Below are 22,811 nucleotides of genomic sequence, written 5' to 3'. Positions count from 1 at the left end.
TTTCACTGCATTCCTTCAGTGCCTTTCATCTGGCCTTAATTCGACCCCACAGAATTTCCTTAAAGTTATGAAACCTGTCTTTGCCTCGGTGAGTAGTGGCATTAGAACAATCACCTATTTCGATGATATCCATATTCTTTCTCACACCAGAGAAGAGTGTCTTGACAAAGCCAATGATCAACTTGTCACCCTTAAAGAGTTTCAGTAAGGATTTCGACAAATCCAGTTTCAACCCAAAGCACGTCGAGACCTTCCTTGGTTCTCATATTAATTCCCAGCAAATGATTTTCAGTTTTTTCCTCAGAACAAGATTGACAAGGTTACTGCCCTTGGAAATTCAATCTTGTATGGCAACGAAACCAAATTTCGGGATTTTAATGCCTTCCACAAAGAAATTTACATTCTCGTCACTTGGGACTAGAAAAAATAAATCAACTAATGCTCTGCGTAAAGCAGAAGATGACATCGACACGAAGTTTGGTGTCGTTATCTAGTCATGCGATACAAAACATTCTTTGGTGGTGGCTGTCTCGCAAGACAAAGAATTATTTTCCACCTTCATTAGCATGATAATTTCAAGCGATGCTTGCATCTCAGTATGGAGAATAGTTAATTCTGAACAATGACAATTCCTTTGCCCAGAGAGTCTGGAGTGCCAAACAGAATTCCCCGCATAGCAATGTGTGTGAACCTCTTGCAATTCAGAACGGTCTTGAAGCCCTGTGTGGCTCGTGTACAAAAAAAATGTGCTTATTCATAATTCGGTCAGACATTTCTACAGCTAGTAGCATACCTGACCCGAACGAATTCACGGCCAACATTGGCATTGGTGTCTAGCAATTGGATATCAGCTTCACATTCAACAGATGTAGATAATTCTGAAGTTTTCTGCTTGTCTCGCAGAGACATGAACAACTAATTACTATTTTACATGTTTTTCACCACACAACCCACAAACTCTACATATGGATTAGCAACACTCCTCATGGCAATGGAAGCCAAGTTTTATTGCCCTGAATTTTGATGCCTTTTTCCTTACCCTAGAATGTTTTCAGTCCCCCACAAGCTTCAACTGAACAAGGTGACCTGAGCAATCCTCACTGCCCCAATGGTGGCGGCAGCCATGGGTCTCATTATCGCTCAAAATGCGAATAGCCCCACCTCTATTACTCCAAGAGAAAATTCTTGCCCCACACCCTCACCCACCGACGAGCCTCCAGCTCACACTAGCCGCCTGCATGGGTGCTCTCTGCTAGCGATGACAAGTGGCAGACACATCGCAGCACATTGCAAAACTCCTTTCATCGTCATGGCGAGACAATACCAATAAACAAAACAAATGAGGGTGCTTGAAGACAGTAGCAATGTCTGTATTCTGAACAATCTTGTGATCCTTTTTAACCCGTCTACAGAACACGTTGTCAACATCTAAGCCTATAGCATAGCTTTCAACAAAGCCCACTCCACGATTTTTTTTTACTCATAGACCTGCTCGGTCTTCCATACTACCTGAAACCGAGAGCTATGACATAGGCAAACAGCCCCTATAGTCAGACTTATGAAGGGCGTATCTAACCCTCGCAAGCCTAAATACAACAACACTTGGGATGTCTCAATTGTATTGAATCACTTTTTATCGTTTCAAGATACCTATGAACTACAGATTCCTTCAGTGCCTTGAGCCAAAAACAATTTTCCTAGCTCGTTTCGGCAAAACGTACACAAATGCTGAGACATCTAGTTCTTATGGCATTACCGGAAGATGATGCCACGTTTGCACATTAGAGATATGGAAGGTATATCTCTAACCAGGTAATTAAAGTGCCTTCTTTTACCTCCAACCCTAAACTCTGTGTTCCGATCAACTCTTCATGAGTATATTAAATGCACAGAACATCTCCAACGAGCAAGTTCAGAAAGCAAACTCATAATTTCTCCGAAACATCCCAACAAATCGGTGACGACAAGCACCTTGGAGCGGAGGCTGAAAGCCAGTCCCTCGCAGCTGCTTGTATAAACACTTAAAATATAACTAATATACTGTCAATAGCTGTACGTATACATCCCTGTACACTGTACTGACTGCTGCATACAATTAGGTATGAATGTATTGTTGCTATGGGAACATGTACCGAGTTTGTTCTGTCTTCGAGATCAGTATGATAGGGTACCACAGGACGTACCTCGTGTTCATATACATAAGGATTTGGGAGCACAGTCATCCCGCGTTCATCCCAGACTCTGGTCTGGTAAGACATCCACGGATGCTAATATGAAAGTTGTATCACATTCTCAGCTCATAGCTACAGAAGCGCCGCAACTTCTAAACTTTCGCGCATGAAGTATAAAGGTCATAATGAAATCTTGTCCACAACTGACTGGACGAACGCTGGTACATTTTGCACCTTCTACCTTCTAACAATCGATTCCACATTAGTTCAACAATTCTCAGTTCTGCTGAGTTAGAAAGATACATGTAAATTGTGTTAGTATGTGTATACCTGTATATTAATATCTCAGTTAAGAACAATGTCATAATACGAGTCAGATAAGACACAAGACCATAAATCACGTTACGTTGTGCATTGGAAAATGGCGACACGTTATTCGGCCACTCGTTTAGGAGATTCGGTCCACCAAACTGATGAATTTAAACTCTAATATCAACCCAAAATGCAATGGACTTGCCTCTAATTATTGCTGCAATATTACTATGCCGAGTATGAACTGGTTAATGTCTAATTCTTCCTTCAAATGTACATGAATATTAAGGAACATGATTAGGATTATGTCTTGATTGGAAAATCGGTACAAGAGGCCCATTGTATTTGATTAATTTGTCTGTGCGCTATCATGCTTAATCCTGCTCCAGTTAAAGCACGCAAGGTATCAAAATGATATCATACTCAAAACCTATGCCTTGCACCTTAGACTAGTAGGTTCTCAAGCAAACTTTGCTCGAGTTCTTCTCTTGTTTGCGACAATGTGTGTCACCATCGATAGACATTCTCTATGCATGAGGAGTCATGACCAAAGTTTCAACCTTGTTGTGAAAACTGTCCATCATCCTTCTTGTCCTCTTGCCCTCACTCATGCCACTAGACTGACTTCTGTACGGAACTTTGAACATGCTAACCTCTGAAGACTTATACGAGTATTACGTAATAGAATTCCTAAATTATACAAGTAATAAGAAGTATAATTAGAATTCTATTAGTAATAATGAAGTATAAGTCGAAGAGGTTCCCACCCAGCATCTCATTTGATCGATACTCTTCAGTTCTGAACCCTCCCTTTACAACACTGTACAGAAGTCAAAACTGGTGGGCCCTTATACTGTATGCTGATGTTCTGCTTAATTGCTTGACTTGAGATGTCCATACGTATAAGAATGCTCCGTGCCTTTGGAACAGCAATGATTGTGCTTTATTTATTGCTTGTCTGTATGATGAGAAGGACCAGTGAGCTAATTGTCTGCATTGCACCCAATACTGCATGGTGTTGCTGGTCTGTCTGTTTAAAGCCGTATTCCCTTTGAAAAGATGCTTACTGCTCACTGACACGGGTATTTATAGCCAACTGGGACTGCCTGGAATTTTTACCTACTTTGAATTTCATTATGTGACTTCACTGCCTTAAACACCTGGGAAATGCTAACCTCTTCGACTTATACTTCATTATTACTAATAGAATTCTAATTATACTTCTTATTACTTGTATAATTTAGGAATTATTAAACGTAATAATGCTCCAAAACTTAACACCGAACTGGTAATGCCTCCTTTCGTCACGACTACATTGTCCCAAGTCAACGCCGTGTATTCCTAGATTAGGTGCGTAGGTATAACTGTAAGCATATCAAGTCAGACAATCAGGAAACACGATCTTTCTTGTTTTTATAATTGGTTTACAAAACAAGCTTTGACCTCTAACACTCGATATACCTGAGGAGCCCAACATCAAGAGTGAATCAAGTATTAAAACACTAAATCCGCAAAGAAATCTTGCGTATAAAAGAAGGTAGGAGCACACTTTCGTGAGTGAAACATAAAGAGAATAATGTGCAACATGGTTGATACAAACGTATTTGATTCAGAACAAATTATTCTCAAAAGAAAAGTACGGAGCCTTTGTTTCAAAGAGTATATCTCCACGTTGATAATTATTCCAACAAAATCACCCATTGAAATAATACATAATTTCGTGATGCAGTATGAGTATACGGACGGCTATCATGTATTCAGGACAGTTTGTCCACCTGTATGTCTTCAATGATTCATCTCCTAGGTCTGGAGGTGTTGGACACGTGCAATTCTGCCAAGGTATCTGTGGAGCAATCGATAGCATACCTATCGGAGCGAGCGACTCCAACAGCGTCCGGTCTGTCTTTGTGCGACAGCGCCGCCTACCGTCCAGGTGAGCTCAAGCTGCAAAGTCATTCAGAGGGCTGCCTTTAATCAATTCAAACTTGCAGGAACTTGCAGTTGAGCTGCATGATTTTACACATAAGATGAAAAATGTATTCATTCCTTATACCTGCGATGTGATGCAGGGCTCTAGAGTGCATTATTTTCATGGTAGGAACATGTTTTGTTTCGCTGTGAAAGTTTGCAAAATTCAATTTTGTCAAGCAAGTCCACACACAGAGGAATCACACACATAAAACACGTGTCCTACAGTGTATATTCTGGCAAACATAATTATAAATCAATTATTTACTCTAGAAACATAATACATGTATTACAGATAGTAGTCTCACACTGCAACATAGTTCAAACTTTGTTGGAAAGCATACTCTTGTTGCCAACATGGTGAGTACGTGTATTCTATGAAAACAAAACAAAACAATAGACGGCACATTTCAATTTTCTGCCATATCCTTCCACCTTACCCCATTTCAAGTTGTCATTGGTCAGCTGGAAAACGACGCTGGCCCTGCTGTGTCATCTCTCTTAACCGATGCCAGGGTGCCGGTCATCAGCTACGCCGCCACACTGACCGAACTGACCGCTAATCCAGAGTACAACTTCTTCTCCCGTAACATACCATCAGATGACGACATCGCGCGGGTAGGGAGAACATGGTTGAAAAATTTAGCATTACAAGTCTTCTTTTTCCCCATCACTCCTTTTGTTGTATGATACCTTTAAGTTGGAGGGTGCATCTCTAGTGGATTTCATTTCGTATTATGGTCTCCTCTCCTTCTCGTTCTCTCATATCTACCTCCAAACCATGCCATTGTCTGTCCTCTTTTTTTCTGCCCGTATTTTTCTTCTTTGCTATTTTCTAGTCCGCGATACCATATGCTTATATCTCCGTGCATGTCTCATTACTTTTTTTTTTGTCTTTTGGATAATTCTGTTTAGTCGATTTTAGTTATTGCAATAATTTCGTTACTTTGAAAGCAACGTGAACAGCTGGGTTCAGTCAATTAGATGCTTACCCCTCTAATGTTAATATCCTCCATATGTCCTGCATAGTAAATTTCTGTCTTTCCCGTTATGAGCAAAACTGCATTCCTCTGGGTGCTCGATTTTAATGGAAACAAGGTAGGGCCTATATTAGACGAAGAAGATTTTGAATATATGATGCCGCTATGTTGGGCAAATTTTGAGTTGATAATAGATATTTGCATAAGCAGGTGGTCTCGTAAAATGCATAATCTCTCCGTATGTTTCCAAGGCTATGGTGGACGTTCTCAAGCGGATGGGATGGACCTACGTGGCGGTGATTACCTCAGATACCACCGACGGCAACGGAGCCGGAGAAACGTTTCGGGATGTTGCCGAGGCAAACGGCATATGCGTGTCGGTGTTTAACGTCATCGCTGAGGGGACGACAGAATCAGGCGACTTCGACACTGCCTTGGCCGACATCGCTGCGAATAGCAATCTCAGAGTCGTGGTGCTGTTCGTTTCGTCCGACCTGGCAAGAGGGCTGTTCGACGCGGCCAGTCGGCTGCCTGCTGTCAACCTGCAATGGGTAAGTACCAACCATGTTATCTTCACATGGGTCATTAAGTTTGCTTCTGTGAAAATTTCTCGGCAACATCTGAACTGGTTGCTAGTTGGTGTCACTCGGATTTTTTTTTTTCTGTTGTGAAAGTAGGCCTTGTTTTGTTTTTGTTCTTTTTATGGAAGATGCACCTTCCCTGATCATAACTTTACTGCCGCTGTGTTTTACACAGATGGCCGGCCACAGAACTCTCCTTGATCCCAGCAGTTTGGACCAGCAACCTTTGATCACACGTGGTCTTCTCGGTGTGTTACCAAGTTCGTTGCTCGATACCCAGACAAATTTCGACACCTACTTCCAAAACCTGACGCCCGACACGGTCAACACCACGGCAGATCCATGGTTCCTCGACTATTGGCAGGAAAAGCTGGGCTGCAACATCGGCTCAGCAAGCGGAACAACTCCCCAGTGCGGCCCGACGCATGTCCAACAACATCGCGACACCTACGTCAGAAACCCATACGTGTCCTCGGTCTTGGCGGCCACATATATAGCCGGACATAGCGCGAGTATCTTCCAGCTGTCAAAGTGTGGCAGCAGCGATAACTTCTGTGACGCTTTTGCCACCGCCTCTCCGACGGAATGGCTCGACGCCATACGCGCGTATCGACTTCAGGCCCAGTCTAGCATAGAGGGATTCCGCACAGACGGAAGCACGTTGGACACTGAGCTGACAATTGTTAACATGAGGACCTCAACGACACCCGGCTACTCCCTTCAAGAGGTGTGGTATAAGACAGTCCAAGAATCTTGAATCACGTGTTACTTCGATAAGATGTAATCATCCATGATGCCTGGTACTTCATCTCTAGCTAAATTATATACTTAGACGCGCCAAAGTCAAATACAAATTGCATTCACTAATAGTAAGGTGCTGTGATTACCAAGTGCTATTTGTTTAGAGTAGGGCTTATTCAGCCTGTCTTATCTTATGATTCTACCTCTTTTGATATTTACAGACTTTACTTCAATAATGACCAAATAAAGATAGAGGAAGGGGGTAAAGGAATACAAAAACTAGACGGTAATGGCATTGAAGGAAAATGGGATCATGACGGAAAAGACACTAGTAATAGAATAGAATAGAATAGTAATAGAACAGGTGAAAGGGTGAGGAAGAAGAAAATAACTCAGTTACTGATTTTGATTCTACTTCCGGTCTGTCATCTCACACAGGTATCAACTTGGAAAGACGGCACGTCGACCTTTGACCCGAACGGCGTTGAAGTGTGGACAGGCTTGAACGTGCAGCCTGTCCAATCCACTTGTGGGGCTGAATGTCGTGATCAAGCTTGTGTCTCAGCAACAAGCAACGACACCATGGTAATGCCGAATGCCGAGATATTAAGTCGACTTTTACGAGAACAACATTTTAACCCATCTTATAACTCAATTTCACATTTCCTGTTAAGATGGTGATGATGACCTATTGGTTTAATTTTGGACTACCTATCATAGCATCAAAGTTTGATCCTACACATACGTAGACAATGTAAGCGACATACGACGTTTCATTTCTTCTATACTGTGATTCATTGTCGATGAAACTAGGGTAATATAACGTCTCTTCCAGAGATCTATTCCAGACAGTGAAGTTCAATTCCTGGCTCGTCTACATTGATTTTGTTCTGGTTAGGCTTTACAACATAAATTCCAAACTATTGTGTTTCGATATCTTGAGATTTGATTAATGGCAGTACTGAATCCAACAACAATAATAAGCTATTGATATGTGATCGCGTATTTTGACATGCACTGCATACGATTTTTGTTGTTGTTGTTTTTGTTGTACACGAAGCTCACAATCAGGAATTACGTCACATGAATATATGAACCACTGACGTAGCATGCCGTTGCTGATTGTATGATGTCTTTGAAATGCATCCCCCTTAGGTCTACCAGCCCGGGGACCTGATTCTTGGTGGTCTGTTCTCTGTGCACGATTGGGACTCAGTAAACGAAGCTTGTGGTGAGATCCGGCAGGAGGGAGTACTGCGACTCGAAGCGATGCTCTACCAACTGGACCAAATCAATCAGGACAACGATCTGCTCCCTAGTATCACACTGGGTGTTGATGCCTTCGACACCTGCTCCAACGCACTTCAAGCAGGCAAGCTTCTTGTTGGTTTCTTGGCTCGTTGTCCACGCAGCCATAACCAAACACTCGTTGGTACATACATCGCAAGGGTGAACAATATCCCCACTGAACCAGAGTGCTACCCGCGAGTGTTACAGAAGGTTGATCGCTGCCGTGCAACTAAAAATCTATGTCCCACGTAATTCTCACACTGTTTTCCTTTGCTTATACAGATGAATTCGCGGTGTACCAATTAGAAGTACCACACTGTTCATTCATTCGTTTCTGTTCTCTAAAACCCCGACTGCCATGGGAAGGACACTCTTTATGTAGAAATATTAAAGTGAAGGCGCATTCCCTTCCGGCAACCTCAAGTAAACTGAAATATTCTGTGAGTAGGCTGGAGAGAGACATCGTGTCTGAGCAATTGAGTATATGAATATAAGAACGACCCAAGTCCATGGATGACCATTTCAAATAAACTTAAAAAAACTTCATATTTTTTTTTTAATTTGTCCAATAATATTCTATTTAACTGTGATGGGAAGGCAACATTGTATATACAATTTAGAACATATATTATTATGACAATTAACATTTACATTAATTGTGGAGAGGCCATTTTGTGTGATGGACTTGGGTCGTTCTTTGATTCATATGGACTTGGGTCGTTCTTTGAATCATATACATGATATTCTGCTATGGAGATGAGAGAAGGACGAGAGAGGGCACTATAATATGAATGTAAGAACGACCCAAGTCCTTCACGTTTACATTCATATAAGATTTAACTCATTTATTTCAGGCACTTCCGGGGGTAATTAGGATTTATCATTTATACACAAGATGAGTCTATGCATAAGCTACAATTTCCCATGTCAAACTAAATTTGGCCAAAAATTGGACTTGGGTCGTTCTTATATTCATATACTCAATTCTGTCATTGCTGCTCTAAGTGTTATGTATATTTAGTCTTTCTATCTAGTGAAAGATATTGTCATGACGTCATACACTTTTGTTTTGTTTGCTGCTTTATTGTTAGGTCTTGCAAGCCAGCGATTCATCACGAGTGCCGAGTTCGGGACGAGTGGTTCCGGAGAGCGTATCACAGCTGACGGTCAGCAGGAGCTCGTGTACGGCGTCATCGGGCCAAGCAGCGATCAGGAGCTCATCACAACAAGTCGTGTGCTGTCGCTCTACGAGGTTCCAATCATTAGCTACGAGTCGAGCAGCACCACGGTGTCGAGTTCGACTAATTACCCGAACGTCGCCAGAGTGACAGCCGTCAACTACGCCGACACAATACCGCTTGCCCGGGCACTTGCCGAGGGCGGGTTCAAGTACGTGCAGGTTGTGTACACCAGTTCGTACAGCTCCGCCTCCTCTGTATTTAACAGCATTGGGAATCAAGTAAGAATGAAATCCCCATCTTGGAAATAAGATGATAAATCTTGGGTTATGAGGTCAGATAAGAATGCCGTAAGTCTACCAGCTAAAATCCATTGATATCACAAAATTCGGCAGAATTAAAATTGTGTACCAATTGAGATCAAAATACACCATCTCATTGATTATTTCAGCACTTGTTCCAACTAGAATTTGTGTGCATGATGAATCATAAGGACATATATTGAAATGTGATGATAGTGATTATAATAGTAATGATAGTGTTGGTAACGTTTGTCTTTCCATCACGCCTTTACTTATATAACATGTTTTACACTTGGTCATCGGAATCAGAATCTTCCTGGGAGTAAATTTACTCCATTCTTCGTAGATTATTCTAACAAGACTGCCTCCTTTTTAGTACACATCTATTGCATGTTAAACTCAACAAGAACATCAACCTCCTACCGGATACCCGTAATACCAACTTCAGTTACTTCCTGGTACAATTTTGCGTCATTTATCGCGTTATATAGTCTTAGAACATTGATTACGCACGATTTCTTGGAAAAGCCTTCTGAACCATTGTTTCCCTAATGCTCCAGATATCCCAATCGTGACTCGCATTGCTGGCTGTGGAAATGTCAGTTGTAGGGAGCCCTCTACAAGGCCACCCTGGATATATAAATCATAATTTATTGTCAATATCATTTTAGAAGTATGGGTCTATTGTTATTATCTTTTGTACTAGTGGTATCATGATTACCAATATTAATGTTGTTCTTGTTGTTGTTATTGTTTTTTACGTCTTCCTCCACAGCATAACCTCTGTGTGTCGCAGGCTCTCAGGGTGTCAGAGACGTCGACGCAAGCCGATTGGGATGACGTCATCTCTAAGCTGGACTCACGTCCGGAGGCCAAAGTGGTGGTGATTTTGACCGAGGCGTCGGTAGCTCAGGTCTTCATTACCCAGCTACAGACCAGAGGCCTTACTGGACGCTTCTTCCTCGTGGGAAACGTGGCTTTTCCCTTCGACGAAGTCTCCGAAAGCTACCCCGAGATCCTAAACGGTTCGTGCCGGTGCAACGGAAGGCAGATGAAGTGTTTTGAGAAATAGGCTTGATTATTGATTAAGATTACTGTCGTCAAAATGCGATGGTGTTGAGTTCAATGATGATATGTAAAACAATCATGAGAGAAACGTATGAACAATTAACTGAAGGCGCAGATACGGTCAAACTAGACAACGATCATACCTGATCTCAAGTAGACCTAGTTCAGTGTGTTGCAATCATGCATTCTCTTAGCTATCCGTGTAGGTGATACGTACATTTATGCGTTTGCATACACATGTATGCATGTGTCACTGTTACAGGGGCATAGTTATGCAGCAAAAAAAAAAAACAAACTTAAATATAGACCGAATTCGGTTCGAAAGTACAGCACATGTTCTCATTGAATCCGAATTCAAAGGCACATTGTGGAATGATCGGAACAAAGCATATAAATTGTACCGAGCACCCTTTCACGAGAATATTCTAAATTGGCTCCCACCTCTCGACTCAAGGTATCACGATCGTGGAGAGGCAGGATCGCCAGTATCCCTCATCACTTCGCTCATATCTCCTCGGTCTGCGCCCGGAGACTAATGTGAGGAATCCCTGGTTTGCGGAGTTCTGGATGAACCGGTTCCAGTGTCGTCTAGATGGGTCTCAGTCTGCATACACCAACCTGTGTACAGGTAAATAACCACGATGCAACCACACTGTCATTTCGGTATTAATTTTGATATGATTGCTGTAGTGTGTCGTCAACCATGATATTGGCTTTAATTAATTTGTGAACAAAGGACGAACAACATTCGTTATTCATTAGAATGCGGCAGACCTACATTGTACCAGGCACAACATTTCGAATGTACTGTGTCTATATGTAGATGTGTTATGGGTACATTTAGTGTCGTTTCTGTGAAGAGGGACCGTTCATTAGAATCGGTGAAAGCAAAAGTGTGACGTAACTGTCGAATCCCTCACTAGTCATTCTCGCTACGTTTGAGCGCACATGCACACACACACACACACACACACACACACACAAATATATACAAATCATCGTTGATGCTTTAACAAGGTTTTAAGAATGACACTTGTCGGGAGAATATCAAGATTTGAATTAAATTTCTATGAATGTATGCTGTCTTACTGAGCCAGGTCGGACACCGTTGTTCAAAACTATTTACATCATAATACATAATACTTTTAACTCTTCACGACCAACTTATAACAAAAACACTCGTAATGACGAATCTCATGCTTCACCATTGTTCCGTTGCAAATCGAATCTTGCTCCAGGCTCAGAAACGCTCGACGACTCCGACATCGACGATAACGGCATCGGTGACGTCATCGATGCAACATACATCATGGCCGTAGCTCTCAACGCTCTGCAGGAGGAGTCGTGCAATGCTGCGGGGCTGGTCTGCGTTGAGATGACCACTAGCCCTGGGAGCGATCTCTTCCGCCTCATAACCAGTCAGAACTTACGGAGTTCCCTCGGTGACGAGCGACAAATTCGCTTTAACTCGATCGGGGATGCCGTCGAAAGTTTCTACATCAACAACTATGTCATGGGAGCCGGCAGACTGCAGTCAGTGCTGGTTCGTTTCAACTGATGTAGATATAGCGGCTAGCTCAGTCATACCTTTTCTTGGTTGGAGCATTATGGTATTCTCATGGTCGGACTTGCATCACTTTCGGCGTAGACGGAATGAAAGCAAACAGCTTGCCTGTATAGTGTATGTGCGTAGCTTGAGCTATTATGCATGCCGTGAATGTAGCAATTAATGGTGTATGCAAGCCTGATGCAGTATACGAATCTATACAGATGAACGGTACGGCGTCGGCGTTCAGAATCCTCGATCTACCATTTTCTTGTCGTCACTTGTCAATAACCTTTCTTGTAGCTATCAGAAATAATAAGATGTACCATATCTGACAGTTCCATAGCATTTTAAATTCAATTATGGAAAAAAGTAGATAATTTCGGTGTACGCCGATCGCTGATTTGTCTGCACACCAGCCGCTCCTAAATGCCGGGATGATCGACCATGAGAATAGTAACCTTTCCAACTGTTGGAATGAAATCAAACTGTCCACTGCATACAGTATATCGTTAAATGGACAAGATATTCTTACAATATAGTCTCTCTTCACCTGGGTCTACAAATGAGTATGCTACAGTATATAGCTGGCGATGTTGGAGTTCTTATAGTGACAAGGCCGTCAGGTAAATTGATGTTTTCACTGGAGGCTACCCTGGGCAAACAGGACCTTGTTATCATTAATATGTTTAAAGTAAAACAACACATTCTATCAAATTAAACATCCACACAAACATTCGTGGAAGCAATGACGGATATTTGGTGCTTTGTCGGACGCGACCTGTTCCATACAAAAGAAATGACAATTATACAGACATTAACCCTAAAAGGGCCGGGGGGGGGCGGAATCCCCCCCCCCCCCCCTCGACGTTTCGCGCTATAATTCTGTAACGTGAGAAGGCCTCGTCGCGAAGCTTCTTGACTTTGTTTGTTCAAGTCTCGCGCAACTTTTGAGACCAAATTTGCAACGTCCGCGCATACTATTGCGAAGCCACGCCCATTTTTGTAACGGAATGTCACCCCAAAACGGGCACAATTTTGTGATTTTGTGTACATTTCCTATGGAAAACAATGCTTTGTCATGAAAGTCATAAAAACCTGATTATTTTTACAATTAATCACTTTCATCGATTAATTTTATGCTAATTATGGTAGAAAAGTGGTCAGTGACAATTTCCAATAAAAAACAAAGAAAAAAACAAAAGTTGAAAAACAAAGAAATACATTAAAAAAATCTGAAAACAATAAAATACATAAGAATTAAAATGAGTTTTGGAAGTTTTTGTGATGTACAATAAATGTTGAATATGCTTAAACAGATTTACAAATCAAAAATTAGACTCTCGATGCTTTTAATTAGGCTAAAATATGATCAAACTTGAGCTTAATTTGAATAATTACTTAATCAAAATTAGAAATTGATTGTTTCAAAAAATCTTATGACACAATCTTGTAGATTATGACGTGGGTCTCACGCATGCAAAATTTCATCGCGATCGCACCACCGATGGCCGAGATCTCAGGGGGCGGAATCCGCCCCTCCCCCCCCCCCCCCGGTCTTAACATAGCCAAAAAAGCCCGGCCCTTTTAGGATTAAATAATTATTGTTTTGATTCGTTCAATCGCATACTATTTGTCATTTGTGCTGCTTGTTTAGTTGGACCTTACATAATTCCAAAGCACATCTGGTCTCTTTAAAAGCTACCAGGATAATGATGTTATTAATGATGATATTTCGTTGGTTTTTTTTGTTTTGTTTTTTTTTTGTTTGTTGTATGTTATTCAGATTGCGTCATACATCTCGTATAATTACGTCAAGACTTCCGCCGAGATCACGGTAGTCGACGAAAACGGAGCCCGGATCAACGGTCCTGTGGTCGAATGCACGGGTTTGTGCGACGAGTGTACGAAGATCGACAAGGGTTCCACAGCAACCTCGTCCACGCAGGCTGACATCTGGATAGGAGGTACTCTGCAATCAACTGGACACATTTTCTGTAGCATATCCTGCAGTAGAGTAGGGGCGCTGTGGGTTAGTGGATAAGACTCCCGACTTCCAAACGGAGGACCCGTGTTCGATTCCAGCCCAGTGCTTACGTCCTTGGACAAGATGATTTTTACCCACAATGTCCCTCTCGACCCAGGTGTATAACTGGGTACCTGGCAACGCTAGGGTAATGATAATGGCAGGACCCTGTGGTAGAACAGAAGAGGCTACCCTGAGGCTACCCTGGAGAAAGGAGACCTTATTTTGTATTATTACATGTATTATTATAATTATATTTATATATTATTATTATTATCAATATTATATTACTGTTATATTCTGACAAGTCTATGCCATAGTGCTAAGTTTGAAAGAGACGACTAACACGACAGGGGTCTGTTTCATGAAAGTCTCATGAGAGACTTTTCGCTCACAAGACACACTTATGAGAGACTTCATGAAATAGATTTTACTTCTCTTTGAAAGTCTCTCATAGCTAACTATTATGAGCGACTTTGGCCATTTTGAGATTTATGTTAAGACTTTTTATGTGGTGACTTCATGAAACGGACCCTAGGAATACCATCTGGAGGCGTCCTTCTGCTGATAGTATTTATATTGCAGTCATTTCTTTCTGATAGATATTACGTTCAGGCCTTGACAAATAGGCTTGTCCTGTAGTAGATTGGTACCGAGAAGAAGTGTAAGTAGCAGTGGCAGTGGGGTATACATTCAGAAGAGTGGGCGGCGATTTAACATAAAGTGCGAGGAGGAGGGGGGGGGGGTTGAAAACACTGAAGGGAAAATAAATATAACCTCGAACTGAAAAATAAAAGATGCATGTATACATCCATGACCTTAATAACAGCACAGCACCAGAGCGTTGGTATTTTATAACTGAAATTCAACAATCCGGTGCACACTTTTGGTGGGATACACTGTGTATTTAGAAATTTGTCGACAAAAATATATATATGTTTTACCCCTAGACTAGCTTCGCTGATACTTAATCTATCAAAAATGCAAACAAAACAACAACAACAGTTGCAAAGAATATTTAGCTTTAATAATCCAAAGGGCTGACACATTTCACGCCCCCCCCCCCCGCGTATAATAGAATGGCAGTGATAATGTTGCTAGTGGTGACATTCTCAGAAGCAACATGCCTTGTGTCACAGGCATCGTCACCTCTTCAAAAGTTCCCACAAATTGAGTAATTCGAACGGAGTTGGTGGTAACAGTGCTTATCCAGTGTTTCTTTGGCTAGACATCGTCAACGTCAGGCTGAAAATGATTTCTCAGACGCCATTTCAGCCATCTTATCGGAGGCGGAAACGTAACGTAGAGTAACAAGCAGCGTATGACCACTGTCCGTTCAATTTAATCTGATAGAATAATATGTAAGTCGTTTCATCGTTATAGCTTCTAATCACAATATGTTACATTGCTCTGCCACTATAGGCTTGATATTAGAATCAATATTGATTAATATCCAAAATCTGGTTTCCATTGCAATGTCTAGGATTTTTTGATATCACCGAGCCTGAAGCTGACCAGTTCACATGCTCTGACACGGTCAACGACTACAACATCCAGCTGGTCGAAGCATTCCTCTTCGCCATCGACCAGGTCAACGAGGATGACTCGATCCTGACTAATTTCAAACTAGGAGGCATTGGCTTCGATACCTGCGGCAGCGCGGAGAAAGCCCGTCGTGAAATATCAAACTTCGTTGGCGGCAGTGTGGAGTATCGGTCGGGCTACTTCACTACCAGCATCAGCGTGGCGGGTATCGTCGGCGACCAGACAAGCGATATCTCGATAGCGATCGCTGATACCTTGAATAGTTTCATGGTTAATCAGGTCAGTTATGGAGCGTCAAGCACTGAGCTCAGTGATCACGAAAAATATCCCTATTTTCTAAGGACTGTTCCCTCGGATACACAGCAAGCGAGTGCGATGGTTGCTCTCATTCGGCGATTCGAATGGTCGTATGTTTCTGTCGTTTATTCCGACAATGCGTATGGAAATGACATTTACGAAATATTCCGAAAGCAGGCACAGGAACAGGGTATATGCATAGCAATGGCCATCAGTGTCATGGCTACTGGGGTGGTAGACTATCCAAGGATCGTTAATCAGCTAACTGTAAATCCTCAATCCAAGGTCGTGATTCTATTGACCTCTGACTTTCACACGAAGGGGGTTCTAGATGCCGCAGAAGAACTTGGTGTCAACAACCTGCAGTGGATTGGTGGGGACACGTGGGGGTCCCGGGAGTACATCACGGAGGATGCCATGACTACGGCAAGAGGCGCCCTCATCGTTGAGTTACCGAATCCAGAAATTCAGGCATTTTACGACTATTTCATCAAGCTAACACCTTATGGCAATAACCGCAATCCCTGGTGGAGGCGATTCATTATGGACATATTTGAGTGCCAGCTTAGTGGGTTACCAACCCGCTTCCCAAACTTCTGCTACCCTCTCGCCCCTGACTGGACGGGAAGATTCACCCTCGAATCAGAAGTGGGTTACATCATGAATGCAGTCCGAGCAATGGCGATCGGACTGGACGAGGCTATTAAGAGCCTCTGTCCAGATATTGACGTCTATGAACGCTGCGACGAGATCTACTCCAACCCAACGGTTGTCCACAACCACATCCTGCAGGCCGCGTTCACCGGTGCCGACGGCTCGCTATTTAGCTTTGATGACAATGGGGATGGACCACCGCTCTATGACGTCATAAACCTAATAGACGAGGGCGGCAATCTGACCTACTACAAGGTATGAATATTCACAGCCCCGTTTGGATACTGCCCTATCATTTTTTTTTATGTCTCTCGGGTTGGTTCAGCGCAATTGATAATCAAAGTTGGACGGTTATGCGTGTGAAATGACAACAGTAGAATATACCCTCGTTATTGATGCATGCGTTAACTCTCCATATAAAAGGAATCCAACTCCTTGATATTAATATACCCCCTTATGTTTATGTTACATGTAATTTTTGTAATAAATTGCAACAAATTACACATTGAGAGGTTTGGCGTGGTTTTATTTTAGCGAATTCATGTGTCTTTTATCACTTTGCCATTCATATTAAGGTCGGTGTCTGGAACTCCGATAACCTTCAGATCCTTCCAAATACAGTCCGCTTTTATGACGGTATGTCTGAGGTGAATTCTTTGGTCAGTCAGTGTTCCGGTCGCTGCGCCGAATGTTCGACAGCATCTGCAGTCCAGACTACGAAGATCCAGCGCCAGGGTGAACTCCAGATCCCAGCTCTGTTTGCGGCTCACGGTTCTTCCAACGACATCAACAGCGAATGCGGAGATCTGCGCTACCAGGGTGCATTTGAGGCAGAAGCTCTTCTCTTCGCCATTAATGCCATCAACGAAGACGACAGCCTCCTGCCTGGGGTCACTGTTGGCACTGTGACCTTTGACACCTGTGAGAGCGCAGGTCGCTGGAGTGGGCTGCTCTCCGGGTTCCTAAGTGGTGCGACGACTGGAGACCATCAGCCGTGGTTCCAGATTGCCGGTGTCATCGGCGGAGGGAATGTCGCGATTGAGTCGGCAGATATTGCCGGTCAATATCAATACACGCAGGTTCGTCAACTTGAGTTGTCGTCTTTTGAAGGCCATTTTGATATCCATTTCTGCTGTGACATTCCTGGGAACCGCTATAGTTTATTTCTCCTTCCACCCCAATCGACTAAACAGCAAGTCTTTTGAATCACTAAAGAGAATTGACCTTGACTTCCATATCAATGGACATGATATTTATACCTGATAAAACTGGTAAGACAAAGTGGGATACCCCTCATCATAAGCTGCTGGTGATACGGTTTGAAGGCACTGTTCTTAGGTTGACTGTAGAAGTTTACTCCTTCCACCCCAATCGACTAAACAGCAAGTCTTTTGAATCACTAAAGAGAATTGACCTTGACTTCCATATCAATGGACATGATATTTATACCTGATAAAACTGGTAAGACAAAGTGGGATACCCCTCATCATAAGCTGCTGGTGATACGGTTTGAAGGCACTGTTCTTAGGTTGACTGTAGAAGTTTACTCCTTCCACCCCAATCGACTAAACAGCAAGTCTTTTGAATCACTAAAGAGAATTGACCTTGACTTCCATATCAATGGACATGATATTTATACCTGATAAAACTGGTAAGACAAAGTGGGATACCCCTCATCATAAGCTGCTGGTGATACGGTTTGAAGGCACTGTTCTTAGGTTGACTGTAGAAGTTTACTCCTTCCACCCCAATCGACTAAACAGCAAGTCTTTTGAATCACTAAAGAGAATTGACCTTGACTTCCATATCAATGGACATGATATTTATACCTGATAAAACTGGTAAGACAAAGTGGGATACCCCTCATCATAAGCTGCTGGTGATACGGTTTTAAGGCACTGTTCTTAGGTTGACTGTAGAAGTTTACGCTGTTCTGAGCATTTGGCGTAGAAATTGAATTTGCCACGGGGAGGTGGCTGTTATGAATGTATGAGAGGTTGAATAATATTTTGTCAATGGTTACTGTCATTGAGTGGTTTTGGGAGATAATTTCAAATGTGCGCATGAAAGTGTTGTTATAACTCGATCAAAGTTGCGGTAATTTCAAGTTTCAGTACATCAATTTCTCTTCTTACAGTACTCAACGATGAGGAACGGTACTGATTACCAAGATGCCCAAATAGAAACATATGTGAATGAGTATGTTTCTCTTTACGGAAGGGTGAGAGTTACAGAAGACCGAAATGGAATGTATCAAGTGCAAAAAGCTATGAATACCTCATAGAATAAACGCCTGAATACTTCTTTTCTTTGTTTATATTTGAAATTATGATGAATAGGCCACGTATTCTTCGATTACCACTACGGACGACGATCCGAGCAGTCTCTTGAGTGTAGCGGAGAGCAATAATCACAAAGCCAGGGCACTGACCGATCTCCTACTTTACTACAACTGGGATCTAGTCGGTGTCGTGTACGACGCAAGTGATTTTCAACAACGAGAACGTAAGTGTATGCCACTATAACACCTGAGTGCATGTCGCTATAACACCACAAGACTGACGTTTGCAACGGAACTTATATCGACGAATTCATTATTGTATATGAGAATCTATGACCTACATTTCCGCTTATCTAAATGCCGTCTTTGTCTCGAGGATCGGATATTGAATCAATTTCATTAGAAATAGAAAATAATTCATATGAGTGAAACTTGAAGATTACATTGAAGCATGAAAGCAGATATGAAAAGTTTTGGTTGTAAACCTCGGCACCATATCATGAATTTTCAGAGAACAGCAGGACTAGTCGATTCAATGGAACAAGGCTTTTTTGCGTATGTCATGTACGACCATTGACACTGGTATCATTTGCATCACATAATGTTTGAAATTGACCAAGGAGGTGCTAGGCGAACCTCGTAATTCCTTAGATAGACAACGATAATATTATAAGTATAGCGACGGACTATGCCTCTCAGTAGTCTCTCTTGTGGGTTGTGTATGCATCAGTCGATCTTGGTCATATCGAGAGAGTATTTGACATTTTTGTTCTTCTTCACAAATACAGTCGCTTCAGCATTCGAGGACGCTGCCGACAACCAGGGCATTTACCTGGGCTTAGAGATCGCTTTAACAACCGATAACATCCAGGCAGCACACCTAGCTTTCCAGAACAGTGACAGCATCAATGTTGTTGTCGTCTTTGCAGACAAGCCCTTATCTAAGTCCTTCCTAGACAGTGCTGCCACAGATGGTTCACAAGGTTCGCGCCGACTAACGTTTATCTTGGCTTTTCCAAGGAGGTTTTCGGCCGCCGAAATTACCTCGAAATTTGCAGGTTCTCTTGCATTCTTCCAGCTTTCATCACCATCTAATTTTCAGCAGTACGTGACCACCCTGAGCGCTGACGATGAGAACACTAGCCCGTGGTTCGTTGACTTCATCGAGGACAAGTACGACTGCGACGCTGACGGAGATACTGAGCGTCGATCTCCGTGTCTAGGCTCGGAGAGAGCGTCGGTTGCCGATGTCGAAAACTATGGCTCTGCGGCTTCCCTCGTCATTGATGCGGCTTATACTATCGCACGAGGGACGGACAACCTTTTACGGCAACTTTGTGGGGACAACTATTCGGGTTTCTGCACCTCGTTTCTGGAAGCTGAGCCCCAATCGTTACGGAATGCTATTGCTGGTGTTTCATTTATTGGTAGTGACGGAAAACCTGTCAGATATGTTGACCAAGTTCGTGAGCCCTTGTTTGAAGTATGGAATGGACAGGAATCTCAGGGTAGCATAGACTTTGCTGGGGTAAGGACTTCCAGTTTCTTATACACCATCTGTTGATGGTGTATTTTCAATATAATCTTGTAGAGTCCGTGTGTATACCAGTTAAGTTTCACAAAATCTGTTTGCTAGAAAGAAACAATTTATAACTGATACAAATTTTTACAATTATCTGAACGTTCGTTGGTTAAAATTTGCTGAATTCATAATTTTCGGTTGTCGCTTTGTATTGGTTTTATATTGTATACAGGAGCCATTTAGAGAGACACGTGACATGAATCTGTTGTACATAAGATATCGCAATCGTCCATCTTGGTCTGAAAAAGTTTTCATTTCTTCCTCTAATTTAGGTTGGTACTTGGGAAATTGGAGACCTACAGCTGAGAGTGGATGACATAGAGCTCTACACGTCTGCCTCCATCCCTGGCCCAGCCCGCTCACAATGTAGCGACTCTTCATTCTGCCAGCCAGCCTCTCTTTCTACCACTGAACCATCCGGGACTAGGTCCTACGCCGCACGCCGCTCGTACTTTTCTGGTGTCGGATTCTACATTTTGATCATCATCGCCGCGGTTGGAGCACTCATTGCCGCTTTCGTGGGTTTGGTCGTCATCGTCCGGTGGAACAACCCCGCTGTTAGAGGCGTCTCCTCATTCCTCCACCTCACTCTTCTCCTCGGCATCCTACTCCTTTATATCCTCGTCCCACTCTACTACGCCCCTGCACTCACTGCGGTCTGTGGACTGCAGCGAGTAGTGACTGGTATCGCCTACGCCACCTGCTATAGCTCAGTCTTCCTCCTCGTGACCCGACTCTACCGCATCGGCGTCCGCGAGCGGCGAATCACCGGCAAGCGTGCGCCGATGATCAACAACGCCAGCCAATCATTGCTCTTCGCTGTCTTATTCCTCATCGAGGTCGTGTTCCTCGTCCAGTGGCTCGTCCAGCAGCCTCCCTGGCACGTCGTTGAGGAAATGGTGACAGCCACTGAAGACACTTCGCAAGCTGGTGAAGTTTACTGTGGTTATGTACAGTTGGACATGGCAATAAGCCTTCTCTATGTTTATCTACTGATGGCGCTCTCTCTTGGGGCAGCTGTTCAAGCCTGGTGTTCGGTGAAAGTCGTCTTCAGTAGGGAATTCTCCGTGTACATGATCACTTTGAGTGGTAAATCCAACTTTTGTATATTTCACATGAATTCAAGCATTGTTGTCTAATTGATAAGAAAGTAAAACTATTTGAAGACAGTGGTGTAAGGAACGAAAGTGTATGCGTTATATTTGATATAGTTCAATGTATACATATAGTTAAGCGTTCACTCCGTCCACATAATACATATCAAAGAGAATATCAGTCTATTTTCGACAAAACCACTATGATGTGTGTTAGTTAAACCTACAAGCTCAACATTTTGCTGTCTTACACTCAAATGAGTTCATTAAACGATTAAATACTGTGAGAGTCGAGGTGGGAGACCGACTTACGGTAAACTAGCATAACGCAATGGTTCAAAATTTATGAAAACTAGAGCATTAGTATATCATACCTCACAATTAATAATTACCGTAGTTAAAAGGAAGCCATTGGTATACAGGTTTTTTTTTTCAACTAGCAACCCTGAGTTCAAGATGCCTGCAACATTGAATTAGATATTTTCAAAAATGTGAATTATTATTACAATTATTATTATTATCATTATTATTGTTATTATTATTATCATTATCATTATTAGTATTATCACTGTTATTCCACAGTGTGCATAGTGGTCATGGTTGGATGGATTATTGCCCTAGTCTTGGTCGAACACGGTTCCGTCCGTCTTGTCTCCAGCATCGGCGCCATCGTCCAAGCCACTGTCCTCTTCTTCGCGCTCATCATTCCCAAACTCAAAATATTGTTCATGGGAAACCACGACGAGTTTTGGGAGTCATCCAGCGTTACGTCGAGCGAGTACGGCGGTGACCCAAGGGCCTCCAGTAAGCCAACACTAAAGGAAGCATTATATGTTCTGTTTTATTAACATTTCACCTGATTAAACACAAAAACATTTCAGAGGCTTCATTCAACCTTTGTTATTCATTTCATTTCTAAAAGCATCCAAATTGTAACGATACAATTTAGGATCTATATTTTGATGTTCTTATCTTTTAGTTGCTGCGGTGATAAATATATTAATTTATTTAAATAAAAGGAAAAACAAAATTCATTAATAGTACACGTGTACCACAAGATACTTACTTTTACACGCACATATCTTTATCAACAGTATCACATTATGAGAACATTACCGACCAAAGAAAGCTTATGATAGTACAAATGTATTTGCAAAGTTTAATGCTTGCGTGTTGATTGTCTCAGAATGAAACG

At 42.4% G+C, this 22,811-nt stretch overlaps 1 protein-coding gene across 1 annotated transcript in view; it reads left to right on the top strand.

The window, feature by feature from the left end:
• LOC140228350 (uncharacterized) overlaps window positions 1–22,811 on the top strand; it is a 38,775-nt gene that overhangs the window by 15,043 nt on the left and 921 nt on the right. The window contains exons 3-19 of the mRNA XM_072308577.1: window positions 4,288–4,416; window positions 4,903–5,069; window positions 5,683–5,982; window positions 6,188–6,739; window positions 7,192–7,338; window positions 7,909–8,125; window positions 9,135–9,502; window positions 10,299–10,548; window positions 11,046–11,219; window positions 11,830–12,134; window positions 13,924–14,104; window positions 15,647–16,914; window positions 17,235–17,738; window positions 18,999–19,164; window positions 19,729–20,468; window positions 20,795–21,611; window positions 22,199–22,420. Of these exons, the coding sequence (XP_072164678.1) occupies window positions 4,288–4,416; window positions 4,903–5,069; window positions 5,683–5,982; window positions 6,188–6,739; window positions 7,192–7,338; window positions 7,909–8,125; window positions 9,135–9,502; window positions 10,299–10,548; window positions 11,046–11,219; window positions 11,830–12,134; window positions 13,924–14,104; window positions 15,647–16,914; window positions 17,235–17,738; window positions 18,999–19,164; window positions 19,729–20,468; window positions 20,795–21,611; window positions 22,199–22,420 (6,507 nt within the window). The remainder of the gene's footprint in view (window positions 1–4,287; window positions 4,417–4,902; window positions 5,070–5,682; window positions 5,983–6,187; window positions 6,740–7,191; window positions 7,339–7,908; window positions 8,126–9,134; window positions 9,503–10,298; window positions 10,549–11,045; window positions 11,220–11,829; window positions 12,135–13,923; window positions 14,105–15,646; window positions 16,915–17,234; window positions 17,739–18,998; window positions 19,165–19,728; window positions 20,469–20,794; window positions 21,612–22,198; window positions 22,421–22,811) is intronic.

This window comes from Diadema setosum, chromosome 5 (assembly GCF_964275005.1).
Source record: "Diadema setosum chromosome 5, eeDiaSeto1, whole genome shotgun sequence".
Taxonomy (NCBI): Eukaryota; Metazoa; Echinodermata; class Echinoidea; order Diadematoida; family Diadematidae; genus Diadema; species Diadema setosum.
Note: the sequence above shows the minus strand (reverse complement) of the source record. Positions and strands in the feature narration are given on the sequence as shown.